Genomic DNA, 12985 nt, shown 5'->3' with positions numbered 1-12985 from the left:
TTTTGTGGATGCCGGGTTTGTGTTTGCAGATTCAATTCCTTGGTTTCAAATGCCGATCATGACTACGATTATCTTATGTTGGATCAGTAGACAATTAGCAGAAAGAACTAACATATTCGAAACGTGAAATACTGCAGATTCAACAGAAAGTGGTTTCTTAATTACAACAAATCAAGTTTATCAATCTAACAATTACATTAAAACAACTTCATGAATCTAAAATTTACATCTAAACAAGTTCATGAATCTAACATTTACATCTAAACAAGTTCATGAATCTAACAATTACATAAAAAAGGTTGTAACTTTAAGATGAAAACGTACATCAGGGAAGGAATTTAACAGTGGTTTCTTCACATGAGGTGAAAACTATTTACCCAATTCTTAAAGTGATTGCTCCAAGAAAACCTGCTTCAGTGGTAGTCACCATAAGCATGAGGCATGCTCTGAGCAACATTGGAAACATACGCATCAGTGAAAACATCTTCAACTGGCTCTTGCTTCGCCCGCGCCCGCGCCCACCACCGGAACTTCATTAAGCGCGGGAATGTCTCCAAACTTGACCACGTTGATCATAAACCCTTCTTCAAAAGTGGGCAGCATTATTCCATCGGGCATCCCCACCAAATCTTGCCACATAAGCAACCTTGGAAGAACATGCTGCCGGAAAATCAGTGAGTATTCGGTGCTGTTCCTCTGGTAATCATCGATCACCTCGTCAATCGGAGGGAAAATTGTGACCCGGGTCTTCCGATTAAACCCCACCAGCTGCGCATCAATGCGGCAAAGATTGTGTTTGCACCTAAAATATGCACATTTGGGCCGTTCGGGCTACATATGGCATTTGGAGGATTATTGTGCAAAAAGGCTAACTTGGAAGACATTTGGCTGCATCAAGTGGGATGGTTTGATATTAAAATAATGTTTTTCCCTCCCTTTTGTTTGCGTGGTGGAGGTGTGCCAAGAGCTTTATTTAATCAAGACAATTACATGCTTTCCCATTACAAGTGGATTAGAAGACACACAGACATTCTGGCAGATGATACATGGTGAAAGAGGCCAACTTGCTTCTTTTAATTATTAGTTTATTGCAAGTGGTGGAGACATGTGGTGGAAATGCAAGTTGTCATTTTTAATAATATTTCACATGCAAGCTGGTAGAGAAGTTTCTTTCGAACAAGTTCATTGTTCTTTGCAAAGGGGATTTCTCAAATCTCTATATAAAGAAGCAGAAGCACAAGGATTATGGACATTCAAACAATCAAACAAACAAACATACAACTTGCCTCTCAGTCAAGCAAACACGTCTAGACTCTACACCCTTTTAGCCATAGATTCCCCTTAGAAAGACAACTTTAGAAGCTCTACTGCTTTCCCCTAGTTTGGTAGTATCAATTCCCTTTAGGAAACCAACCTTGCTTATATTTCTTGCTTATATTTCCATTTCCCAGTACGCATAAATCTTGCAAACATACAGAGAATGCAAGAGGTTAAATCTTGTCCGACTTCCTTGTGTTTGTACTTACATTTTGTAGATCTATTGTTTAATGCATGTTCTATCATGTTTTAACTCACTTTCAACTGCTTTCTGCTTTAATACCCATTTATGATCGAATCTGGCTAAGTTAGGAAACTTGAACTCTCGAAGTGTTTAACTGTAACAAATCAAGTGGTCAAAAGGGCTTTGGACTCCCTTCATCTAAACATATAAAATCACAAGTAAAAGAACTTAACATAGACTTAACATATCTACGACAATCCTTTGATAAACAAGAAGTTTGAGTAACTTGAGGTGCAAGTAACCACTCAAAACATACTCGTTCTACATCTGCTATATTGAGATAACAGTGGCATGCCTAACTCTTTGTTAGTTTTGATTGCGAACCTCAATGCCAACATTAAAGGCCCTACAAAGGCACATTTCAAACTAACTATTGACTTATCTTGAAGCACACCAAGCAGCAAAAACTCACCAACACATTCACCCAAAATGCCAACCTTCTAGGGAGCTGTGTGAGGGGCCATCCACCTTTTGCCTCAAACAGATTAAGTATCCTTTGGACCTTAGCAAATCGGTGACGAAACCAAAAGATTCGGAACTAGGCCAGAGCGGTTCAACCTCCGTGTTGTAATTCACAACCGTACTCGGAACAGGGCTTGGTGATTGAACACACAAAATAGAGATCGTCAATGGCAGATCCGCTGTGGGTTCATGAAAGGAGTCACTGGCCATGAAGAACAAATTGAAAAACTCGTCGATTGCGTAAACGATCACCAACTCATTGTCCAGAATGGCATTAGGATTGATACCCAAATCGTTGATCGACAAATAACTATGGAAATTTGGGGAGGCGGTGACTATGAGGGATTAATTGGCGAGTAAAGTCGGGATCTTTGTATTGAGTGAAAGGTACTTGAGGGTGTTGACAAAGATTCTTTGTGGGGAGATGTGGTAGAGGAGAAGGGGAAGAGAGGGTTGGCCCAAGAGCATAAAGGCGGTGTCCGGCGGAGTGAAGATGATGGCAGTGGGGGACTCAAATTTGATGGAGTTGGAGACGAGTTGGAAGGTGAAGGACATGGAGAGGAAGCTGGAGTTCGAGATAACATTGGGGGTGTTCAAGAGGGTCCCAAAGGTTGCGAGGGCGGAGGAAGTAAAGAGGGAAATGAGGGCAAGGAAGATCAAGAGAGGGACAAAGGTCGCCATCAGAGAGTACCAAAGCAAAAAGCTTTGGGTTTTAGAATCTTGAGTTTTCAGAGAGAGTCTGTTTGTTGGAATTTTGAGCAAAGAGGAGATGATGCGAGTGTTGAAGGATTCAGTTAAAAACGGTGGGAAATCAATAATGGAGGTGGTTAGTTTGTTTAGACAGCTAGAGCGACTAAACGCACCGTTTTGGAGTGTTTGCTAAATCTGAAATTAAGCCCAACAACATCTTTGTCACATGAGGTAAAAACCCTAAATCGAACTTGACAGAAAAGTCCAGTTTAGGTCCAGACGTAGACATAGATTCTAAGCCCAATCCTCTTGGCCTTTGTTTACTATTTTTCATTGGCATTTCAGAAGAGTTCACAAATAAGTTTCTCAAAACTCCATTTATACTTAAAGCGCCGCTTTGAAGAAAAGATTTGGATACAACTGTTATTTCACTAAAGTTTGATTATTGAAATGTTTCTAACTAAAATTTATAGCTATGAATGTGCTATGAAAATGAAATCGAGACATTCCACGTCGAGAATGTGCTATGAAAATGAAATCGAGACATTCCAAACTACTATAGTTTTCAAGGAGGAGAATCTGAACTCCTATTCAAGGAGGCGGGTGCATAACCCTACAAACTGTCTTATACACAAATATATGCATATAATATATATATATATGAAAATATAGAATATAGCATATTTGAGGGTGGTTTCGGTTTCTCCATACTCATCTTCATATTCAAACCTGTCCAAACGTGTGGGTATCTGTATGTACATGTTCTTGCGGCTCGGATGAGTATTCTTGTTTGTATCGCTACGCTTTTAAACACTTTATTTTTCCTATTAACAAAACATCCCCCTTTTTTTTTGCTCTTCTGGTACTGGTACAAAAATTGATGCTATTTTTACATTGTTTACCTTAGTTGCTTGGGGGTTTCGTAAAGTATTTTTAGTGTTTACTAGAAAGCCTTCTTACACCTTATTATCGAGAGTTTTTACTGACAGTAGTACCTCTGAGGAGGGCTTTAACAGTACTTCTGCTTAGAGAAAATGGGCCTAGTAACGAAAATAAAAAGCCTACAAGATTGACTCATTACAGAAAGGATTACCCGCCTATCGTGCTAATAAGAAAAAAGAGGGCCTTATTAGTTATTCAAGTAATCAAGGTTAGTAAAGCGGGAAGAAATTAAGGTCTACCTGAAGAGCGACATCTATTTTTCATATCACAGTGTCGAGAGACCCATTCTCGATAGAGGAGAGTAGGACAGAAAACATGACCATACAAGATATTGAAAGGCTGGAATGGATAGGTAAGAGGCAGACTAATTGCACCTACCAGGCACATGACTTATTGGCTTAAGAAGCAAGCCAAAAAAGAAGGGATTTTCTTACAGAAGTACTATCCATATTAGTAATGGGTATATATCTATTTGAAGGAAGGTACTCGTGTACATGAATCAAAGTGATTAGAAAAGAACTGAGCTTTCCAACGAACACGGCTTTATTCAATACATTTTTTTTTCCTAACTCTCTTGAGTTTTTGGCTTATTTATGGATCTCCCTATGCCCAATGTCAACGTAGGCCCCGAGATAGTTGAGGACATGGGGACTGAAAGACTTGGTGGATGAGCAAGAGGAGCCCAATTTAAAACGTCTTCGATACGAACTACAATAGTACACCGATGCGAGTCGGGAATGCCCATGCCTTGCTGTAGATTCACTCGAGGAAGCCGAGAATCTCGTGGGCGAGATCTTTTTCAAATTAAGAACCTGCATGGAAGGAATATTACAACCGTATAATTGTGTGCTTCCCACATAATACCGTATGCAAGGGCATACTGAAGCGTGCATGCAGATTACATATATAGTTGTTCAAGTGTGTGTTTACATATTTGATTACGTGTTATTATCGAGTCACGTAAGATTTACCATGACTGTGTCAATTATTAACCAGTTTATATAAGAAATGTAAATTATAGCTCAAATCACACAACCATCACTAATAGTCTAAAATTGTAAACAGTAAATTTAATACAAAGTTAATTGGTGATGACTTCACATTTTGTATTATTTGGGGGGACCAAGTTACTCGATAAGGACCAAACATGGTAAAAGTTTTTGGAGGCAATCAATAAAATTTCATTTAATTTGTATAGATTTGGGAGCCAAATGCATTTTTTAAGTCCTTCATTTCCAAATTCCAAAAACTGGCGCCAAAAAAGATTCCCGCTACAATATTAAAACTTTGAAAAATATCCAGGCAAGGCTTCCCTGGCAAGCTTCTTTCCCTTCAGCTGCCTTCTCAAATGACCGTTGTGCCCCTCTCCACACCATTCCTCAACCAGTAGCCCATCCAGTGGCCGCGAATGCAAAACACAGAAACCGGAACGCGCGCCTACTAAACTGCCTGAATTTCCCAAAGTACCCTCGTTTTCGGTTCATTCTCCCGCAAGCTTCTCGTAAATTTGAAATCACCCGCTCCCAAAACCCCCAATTCAAAATATTCATAAACCCTCCGCCCTCTCTATATATATTCGGTCCAATCCCACCGAATTAATCCAACCCTAAGGCGCAGAATTCGAAAATCCCCCAAAATTCTCCGTTCGAATTTCATCACAAAAGATGCCTGCCTTCCCAGAAGAGCCGCTGCTAGCTCCGAACCCGGATCGCTTCTGTATGTTTCCGATCCAGTACCCAGAAATATGGGAAATGTACAAGAAGGCCGAGGCCTCCTTCTGGACCGCCGAGGAGGTCGACCTATGCCAGGACATCCGCCAGTGGGAAGCCCTATCCGACGGCGAGAGGCACTTCGTCTCGCACATTCTCGCCTTCTTCGCTGCCTCCGACGGCATTGTCCTTGAAAATCTCGCTGGGAGGTTTATGAAGGAGGTCCAGGTCGCCGAGGCCCGCGCCTTCTACGGGTTCCAGATCGCCATTGAGAACATCCACTCCGAGATGTACAGCCTCCTTCTCGAGACGTACATCAAGGACTCCGACGAGAAGCACCGCCTCTTCCACGCGATCGACACCATCCCTTGCGTCGCGAAGAAGGCCCAGTGGGCCCTGAGATGGATCGACGGCTCCGAGTCTTTCGCGGAGCGAATCGTAGCCTTTGCCTGCGTGGAGGGGATTTTCTTCTCGGGGAGTTTCTGCGCGATATTTTGGCTTAAAAAGCGCGGTTTAATGCCGGGACTGACTTTCTCCAACGAGCTGATCTCGCGAGACGAGGGCTTGCACTGCGACTTCGCGTGTTTGCTGTATTCACTGCTGAGGAAGAAGCTGAGCGAGGATCGGGTGATGTCGATCGTACGGAACGCGGTGGAGATCGAGAGAGAGTTCGTGTGCGACGCGCTGCCGTGTGCGCTGGTGGGGATGAACGGCGATCTGATGGGCACGTACATCGAGTTCGTGGCGGATCGGCTGCTGGGCTCGTTGGGATACGGCAAGATGTACAATGTCCAGAACCCCTTCGACTGGATGGAGCTGATCAGCCTGCAGGGGAAGACCAACTTCTTTGAGAAGCGCGTCGGCGAGTATCAGAAGGCGTCGGTGATGAACAGCATCAACGGCAACGGTGGCTCCCATGAGTTCAAGATTGACGAGGATTTCTGAATGTCTGATTGATTGATGGATGTCGCCTCTGCAATATCTTTGTGTTTTAGTACAATTTTAAAATTGGATAAGTTTGTTCGTTAATTTCTCGTTGTATGTTTTCGAAGAATAAATGGAAGATGAAGCCTTTATTACTAGGGGTGGTTCGGTATGGGATACCAAACCGAAAGTAGTATTCCGAATCCCAAACCGAAATCTTTTGGGACGGGAATTTGAAGACCAATCCTAAACCAAAATTTCGGGAATCCCAAAATATTTTCGGGATTTCGGGACAAATCGGGAATTCCAAATTAAAATATGAAATTATGAATTATTCTTCAAATATATAATTTAAGAACACATTCATGAACTAGGAATGTCATTTCATTCACACTACCATTTAATCAAATATTGGCATGCTTGATTGTTTTTATCAGAGTCAAAATTTAAATTAATTAAACCCTTTTGACAATCTGTTAAGAGACAAAAGAATCAAACCTTCTAAAATCATTAGTCATGACAGCAGCAATAATAAAATCCAAATGAATATCAAACAGAACATGAAAAATATGCAAGGTGTAAGGCATTCCAGGTTGCAGAGCATGAATTAGAAACTACTAGCATCAATTATAAAAGAATAATATATAATATATATGTATAAATTAATAATATATAATTTCGGTTTGGTATGGGATTCCCGAAATATTGAGAAGCCAATCCCAAATCCCATACCAAAATTTCGGGATCGGTTCGGGATAGCATCCCGAAAATTTCGGGAATTTCGGTTTGGGAAATTTTTGGTTTGGGATCGGGATTTTTTCGGTTCGGTTTGGGATTTTCGGGATTTTTTTCCACCCCTATTTATTACCATAATCTCATTTAATTTTTGCCCTAATTTAATGTTTGAATTGTGAACAAAACTTATTATTTTTTTAATCGTGTTTTTATATTGAGAAATTTTTTATTATGATGGGAATATGAGTGATACATTATGTGTTTTTATATAAATGGTAAAAAATTGTATTTTTTAAGTCATTAAATTTTTAGTACACATATTCTAATGACAGGTGGAGTATCACTTTGTGTTCTAGTTACACTGAAAATCTCTTTTTTTATATCAACCTCATTGTTTGCTCCAAATGGAGTGCAGCTACTCGTTTTTCGTTAACTATGATAAATTTCTTGTTTCTTGACTTTTGTTCATCGTGACTACATATTGTTCTTAGGTAAATTTATGTGTCATTTTTTTAGGATGCGAATATAATGTGCTGTTTTTAATACTCGGGAACTTCTGTTATCGATGCGAAAACTGTGTAAGTTTAGCCGGTGGGGATTCTAGTAAGTAGTAATTTAGTAAGCCTTGTGGTCGTATACGATGCGTTATTGAAGAAAGACAAGGTTCTACTATAAAATCAATTGAAAATATCGAAAGTAATTTAACTTATTTATAAGTACATACAAAATTCATCATCTCATAAATATAGATTCATTCTCAACAGTTACCTAAGATATTGGGTTGAAAGCCCAAATCTTTCCTTTAAAATGTGGGTAAGCTTCTGGTATTTATGTAATATGTTGCTGTAAGTACTCGTCTACAAAATGGCAGGGAAGAGATGGCCTGCGACAAAGCTGAGGTTGGAGCAGATGAATTTACTGAAAGGACGAGAACAATTACAGGAGCAGGTAATATCTATCCTAATATGACAACTATAATTAATGTTAAGGGTTTATGTTTCTAAAGCACCATAAGTAAATTTTATTTAGGAAAACTAATGAAAATGGTTTGAAAATTTTGAATTTTAACGATAAAGACAAAATAAATGGTAAAGTAAATAGTAAAAGTTTGACTTTTAATGTAAAAATATGGTTTTTCGTTAAAGTGAACAGTACCGCGGACTTTTCGTTAAAACTCTCATTTTATTTTTCAGCAACTTTTGACGCTAAAGCGCACACGCAAATTTCCCATTGATGATCAATCTGCAATCCTCGAGAAGGTATGTAACGTATGCTGGCTGTTTATAATCTCTTCGCTACCGTTGGATCAAAAATTTGGAACCTATGTGATCGAATGGTTGGTTTTATCTAACTGGATTAGAGAATAGGATGGTGAATGCGAACGCCTTCTTGAAATTCTAATGTATGGTGTTTTGTTCTTATAGCTACATCAACAGATGGAACATACCAATTTTGACAGTGCTGCATCGATCTGTTTTGTCATTAGAGCAAATTCAGGAGATTGTTCGAAGGTGGGCGTCAGCCTTTATTTAACGTTAGATAGAGTGGAATATGTATCAATGATGCAATGTAGTTGTTACTTTGTTTTTGTTTTTCAAACTGCTTGTTAATCACATATAGAATGCATATTATTGAGTAACTTTGTTTTTCTTTCACCCTCATCCCCTCTATTGTGAAAAAAAAAAAAAAAAACGTCTGGAAAGTTTGATGGAACTGGCTAATCACGTAGATGGTCAAATCAACCTCATAAAAACACAAATCTCTGTATTTTAGTTTCATCCTACACGTATGAAAACCGTACTAAAGAGACGCCAAATTATAGATAAAAAAAAAAAAAAAAAAAAAAAAAAAACAAACAAGAGGAAATGAACCAAAACAAAGGTCCCACCGAGATTTGAACTCGGGTTACTGGATTCAGAGTCCAATGTCCTGACCACTAGACCATGGGACCAAGTTGGTAAAAGTTGGACTTATTAGTTATATAAACCTAGCAAACTAAAGGGCCGTAGCCATTCACTGGCCGTTCACATGACAGGTATTTGAATATTAAAGGTCGGTTGAAATCTCAGGTCACCCATGGAGATGGCCGAGTTGGTCTAAGCGCCAGATTAAGGTTCTGTTCTGAAAGGGCGTGGTTCAAATCCCACTCTCCACATTTGGTATGTAAATAAGAACAAAAAATAACAAAAATACTCTCAAGTTAATAAAATGGGCCAAAAGGATGTGACAAGAGCAAGGGTATTTTTATTATTTTCACCTTATTTAATGGAGATTTTTTTACAGTATGACCAAAATGATTGATGGTGAACAAACTATGCGATCAATTCTACCGCTTTTAAATTTCAGAAACCAAGGTGAATTGTCATGCCAATCTTAGGAAAGTCTTTCTGTTTTTGTGATTTGAATAGTATATAGTTTCTAATAGACTAGCCTTCATGCATGCGTTCACGCGTGTACATAAGACATTTTTTGATTCACGGGGTGTCATGCGCGACTTATACGTTTTAAATGTATTTATATGAGTGAATTGATAAAAAGAAAGTCAAATATTTGAAGTAAATGAATAATCTTAGATAATGCTATAAAAAAAACCATTCACAAACCAATCTGTTAACTCTAAAAATTACAAAACCTACGTGGCGCGCATGCCGAGTAACTAATAAGCTAACTACGTCCTTCGGTTGAATGCGGGGCGTGCCAACTCGTCCGCCGAGCTTGGCCGAGGAGTAAAATTTGATGATGTCGTGTTGAGCGCGCTGCTGACTTCTATATCTTGCGATTGCGACCGAGGAAGGAACGCTCTCGGTCTCTGGGTTCTATAGCCTGAAGACAAGGCTACTAATTCTACGGAGTTCACAAATCGTCGGAGCTTGATTCGGTCATTGTGATTATATTCGTAAGAGTATAAGCACGCCGAATCGAGACCAAACTATATGGGCACAGGTACTCAAATGTGATGTATGTCTTGATGGTAAACGTAGTTCGGCCGTCGGAATGCCGAACCCTGAAACTTACTTGCAAGTATTCAATCATAAAATCACTCGGCGTCCAATGCGCCGAGCAATGCAATTCGTAACACCCAACTATGCCGGAAAGGCTAGTGAGATGACCACTACCAACAAGGGCTCGAAAACCCTTCTCGGCCGAGATTTAGATAGATAATCGGTCGACCTCGACGCAGTGCTGTTTATCCAAATTGAAGGTGTTTCTCGGTCGGCTGATTCTGCGGTAGCAGTGCTGTTTATCCAAACTGAAGATGCTCGCCGGGTGCTTCCACAGTGCTGTTTATCCAAACTGAAGGTGTGTCGGCAGGAAAAGAAAAGGAAAAATCTCAAGGTGTTTGAGAGGTTTTGCGCAGGGCAATTGTATGCTCATTTTTGAAGGGGCTTTTCTATTGCGTGATTTCTTGTATTTATAGCACCTCATTCCTTGAGACCAATTCGCATTTTGATTTGGATTGGGAGTCCTTGTCCCATTTCACCTCTAACTCGAACAAACCTACTCCTACTGGGATTCTGAATTTTCCTTCCTTTTGAGGCTTTATTCCTTGCCGGTCGAGAATCCTGGTCGCACCAGGACTTCCTTGCCCTTTTCTACTTATCCGGACTACTTAGGATAGGATTTGGCCGACCCAGCCAACTGGCCCGGGATTTATTATTCGGCCCATAGTATTTGTTATCACCTTGGGCCGAGCACATCCTACTACTCGGCCCAGCAGTAATATTTTGGACCCAAACACAATCAAAACAGCTGAATTCACATAATAAAATCTGTCTTTCAATTTCCATCTACATCCTATTGAATTTGCAGTAATAATAGAAAAAATAATATATAATAAACAACTGATTGAATTACATTATTGTTAGTCCATTGTAAGGCTAAGCCCACTCCTCCCCCTTAGTGTAGATAATATTATTTGTTCAAAAAAAAAAAAAAAAGCAATCATTTGACAACTAATTTAATCACATTATTATGCGCGTGTGAAAGACTTTTCTTATAACCGGTATTACACGCCTCTTAAGATGATTTGAAAGTGTTTAAAAATAGAGAAAATAATATTTAATGAATAATTTATTGAATCACATTATTACTAACTTATTGAGACACTAATTTAAAAAAAAAAAGAATGAATAAAAAAATTATACAAAAAGAATTAATTATTATAAAAAACACTGTTAAAATGATGAAAATACTCATTCATTATTTTGGGTTGCTTTTATTTTTTTTTTTGTTTTGGAAGTATTTTTGTCCAAATTTTTTTGATGAAGCTTGTGACCTCAAAATGGGTTGTTGGCTTTATGTAAAGATTATTCACAATTTCAAACCCAACCCTAAAAATATATATTTTTTATTCCTACTAAATTATTATTAATTAAAAAAAGGTTAGACCTTATTACCAACTTGTGGTTATTGACAAATGGGTCTTATTAGGCTTAAAATGTCATAGTCTCATGTTTACAAACTAGTCAATTGTCTAATTTGAATACCAATCAATTGATCACATTAAAATTAATCAATTTTGGGTGACACTTGAATATGTGCAAGTTATATACTTAAAACATAAGTGGAGAACGACTTTATACTTGTACTTTAGATAAAATATTAATAAATAAAACATTTAATGTAATTGAGTAGAGCTAACAGCAGGTGCCCGTGTTACAACCTCACTAAAAAAATTTTGTTTATTAGTTAGGGAGGGCATCCAAGATTTTATTTTATTAGTTGGGGAGAGGGTTCCATCGGGACTCATTATCATGATAATATATTTTAAAGGGCAAGATTGTCTCTGAGATTTTGGGAACCTTGTGCAAAATTTATAAAAGGGCATCTCCTTAAGATAGTATTAAAGAAAATAAAACAATGAACTGATGTTAGAAAACAATCACTTAAATCAAAATAAACTTTAGCACTCACTGATTGCAAGTTTACAAATGTCATTAATTTTAAATAAAAAAAACTACAAACATAACCTTCACTAGATAATCAAAATCAATTCAATCTTAAACAACCAAACATGAAAAAAAAACTTCAAAACTCTAACTTTAAAGTTCACTTGAATATATAACCTTATTATATAATAAAATTGGAAAAACTATCGTTTTTAGGTTGTTATTATTGACAATCAGAATATCTCATTGTACTAGAATTTTTTATATTGAGTGATGCTAGGAATACTAAATTTGTAGACAAAATTTTGTAAATTAAATGACATGTATATTGATAATTGGATTATTACTTAAGCATTGATAAATGAGATCATTTTCTATCAGTGACTCATCATTTAGTTTACAAATTTGGTCTCCTTAGCATTACCCTTTTATATTTAGAAAGGAAAAAAAATGTACTCTTATAAGAAATGCACAATGAGATTTTAAAGTACTAATAAAAATAATTTTTTAAATATATAACATTATTACATAACATTAGATGGTAAAAATTTTGGGGGCCCCTTCAAATTTGGGGCCCTGTGCAACTGCACATTTGGCTCCCCCTCAATGCCCCCTCTGTTAAAGGGTGGTGGTCACACATCTCTTTTTTCTAATACACCCTTAATTTTCTGTCATTGAATCAAATGAATTGAAGAAGATCAAAGAACATAAATTAATGTGAGTGTATGAGAGATAAAAAATGGTGCGTAAATAACATTACCCTTGCGTTGACTAAATCAAAATTGTACAACTAACTTAAGCATCCATCTACAACGCATCTTGATTGAAAAATGTCCCCTGCATTATTATGTAATATTTTATGAACTTACTTTGCATATTGCACCTCCAACTGCATGTATTTTATTTTGTTGTTCCACAGTTGCACTCTACATGATTTAATTTTTTTGTTGTTATTCCAATCAAAACAAGTATTTAAATCGACAAGACCTTAAGCACTCTCAACATATCAATCCAGAAGATTTTGTTTATTAGTTGTTGAGGGGGATCCATAAGTTGAGAAGACCGTAAGCACT

The 12985-nt window shown here is 37.9% G+C and overlaps 1 protein-coding gene and 1 non-coding gene across 2 annotated transcripts; one reads left to right on the top strand and one right to left on the bottom strand.

The window, feature by feature from the left end:
* The first annotated feature begins 5222 nt into the window (after positions 1-5222).
* LOC103936774 (ribonucleoside-diphosphate reductase small chain) lies at positions 5223-6444 on the top strand. The gene has a single exon (XM_009346641.3). The coding sequence runs from the start codon at positions 5320-5322 to the stop codon at positions 6307-6309; it is 990 nt and encodes a 329-aa protein (XP_009344916.2). The 5' UTR covers positions 5223-5319; the 3' UTR covers positions 6310-6444.
* A 2458-nt stretch (positions 6445-8902) lies between these two features.
* On the bottom strand, positions 8903-8974 carry TRNAQ-CUG. Its single transcript has one exon. It is a non-coding gene; the product is annotated as a tRNA-Gln (tRNA).
* Positions 8975-12985: the final 4011 nt, after the last annotated feature.

This window comes from the organism of the source record quoted next, unplaced genomic scaffold, assembly GCF_019419815.1.
Source record: "Pyrus x bretschneideri cultivar Hongxiangsu unplaced genomic scaffold, Pyrus_bretschneideri_v1 Contig13, whole genome shotgun sequence".
Classification (NCBI taxonomy): domain Eukaryota; kingdom Viridiplantae; phylum Streptophyta; class Magnoliopsida; order Rosales; family Rosaceae; genus Pyrus; species Pyrus x bretschneideri.
Note: the sequence above shows the minus strand (reverse complement) of the source record. Positions and strands in the feature narration are given on the sequence as shown.

Coding starts and splice junctions, on each gene's coding strand:
- LOC103936774 (XM_009346641.3), top strand. CDS start 5,320: ATGCCTGCCTTCCCAGAAGAGCCGCTGCTAGCTCCGAACCCGGATCGC.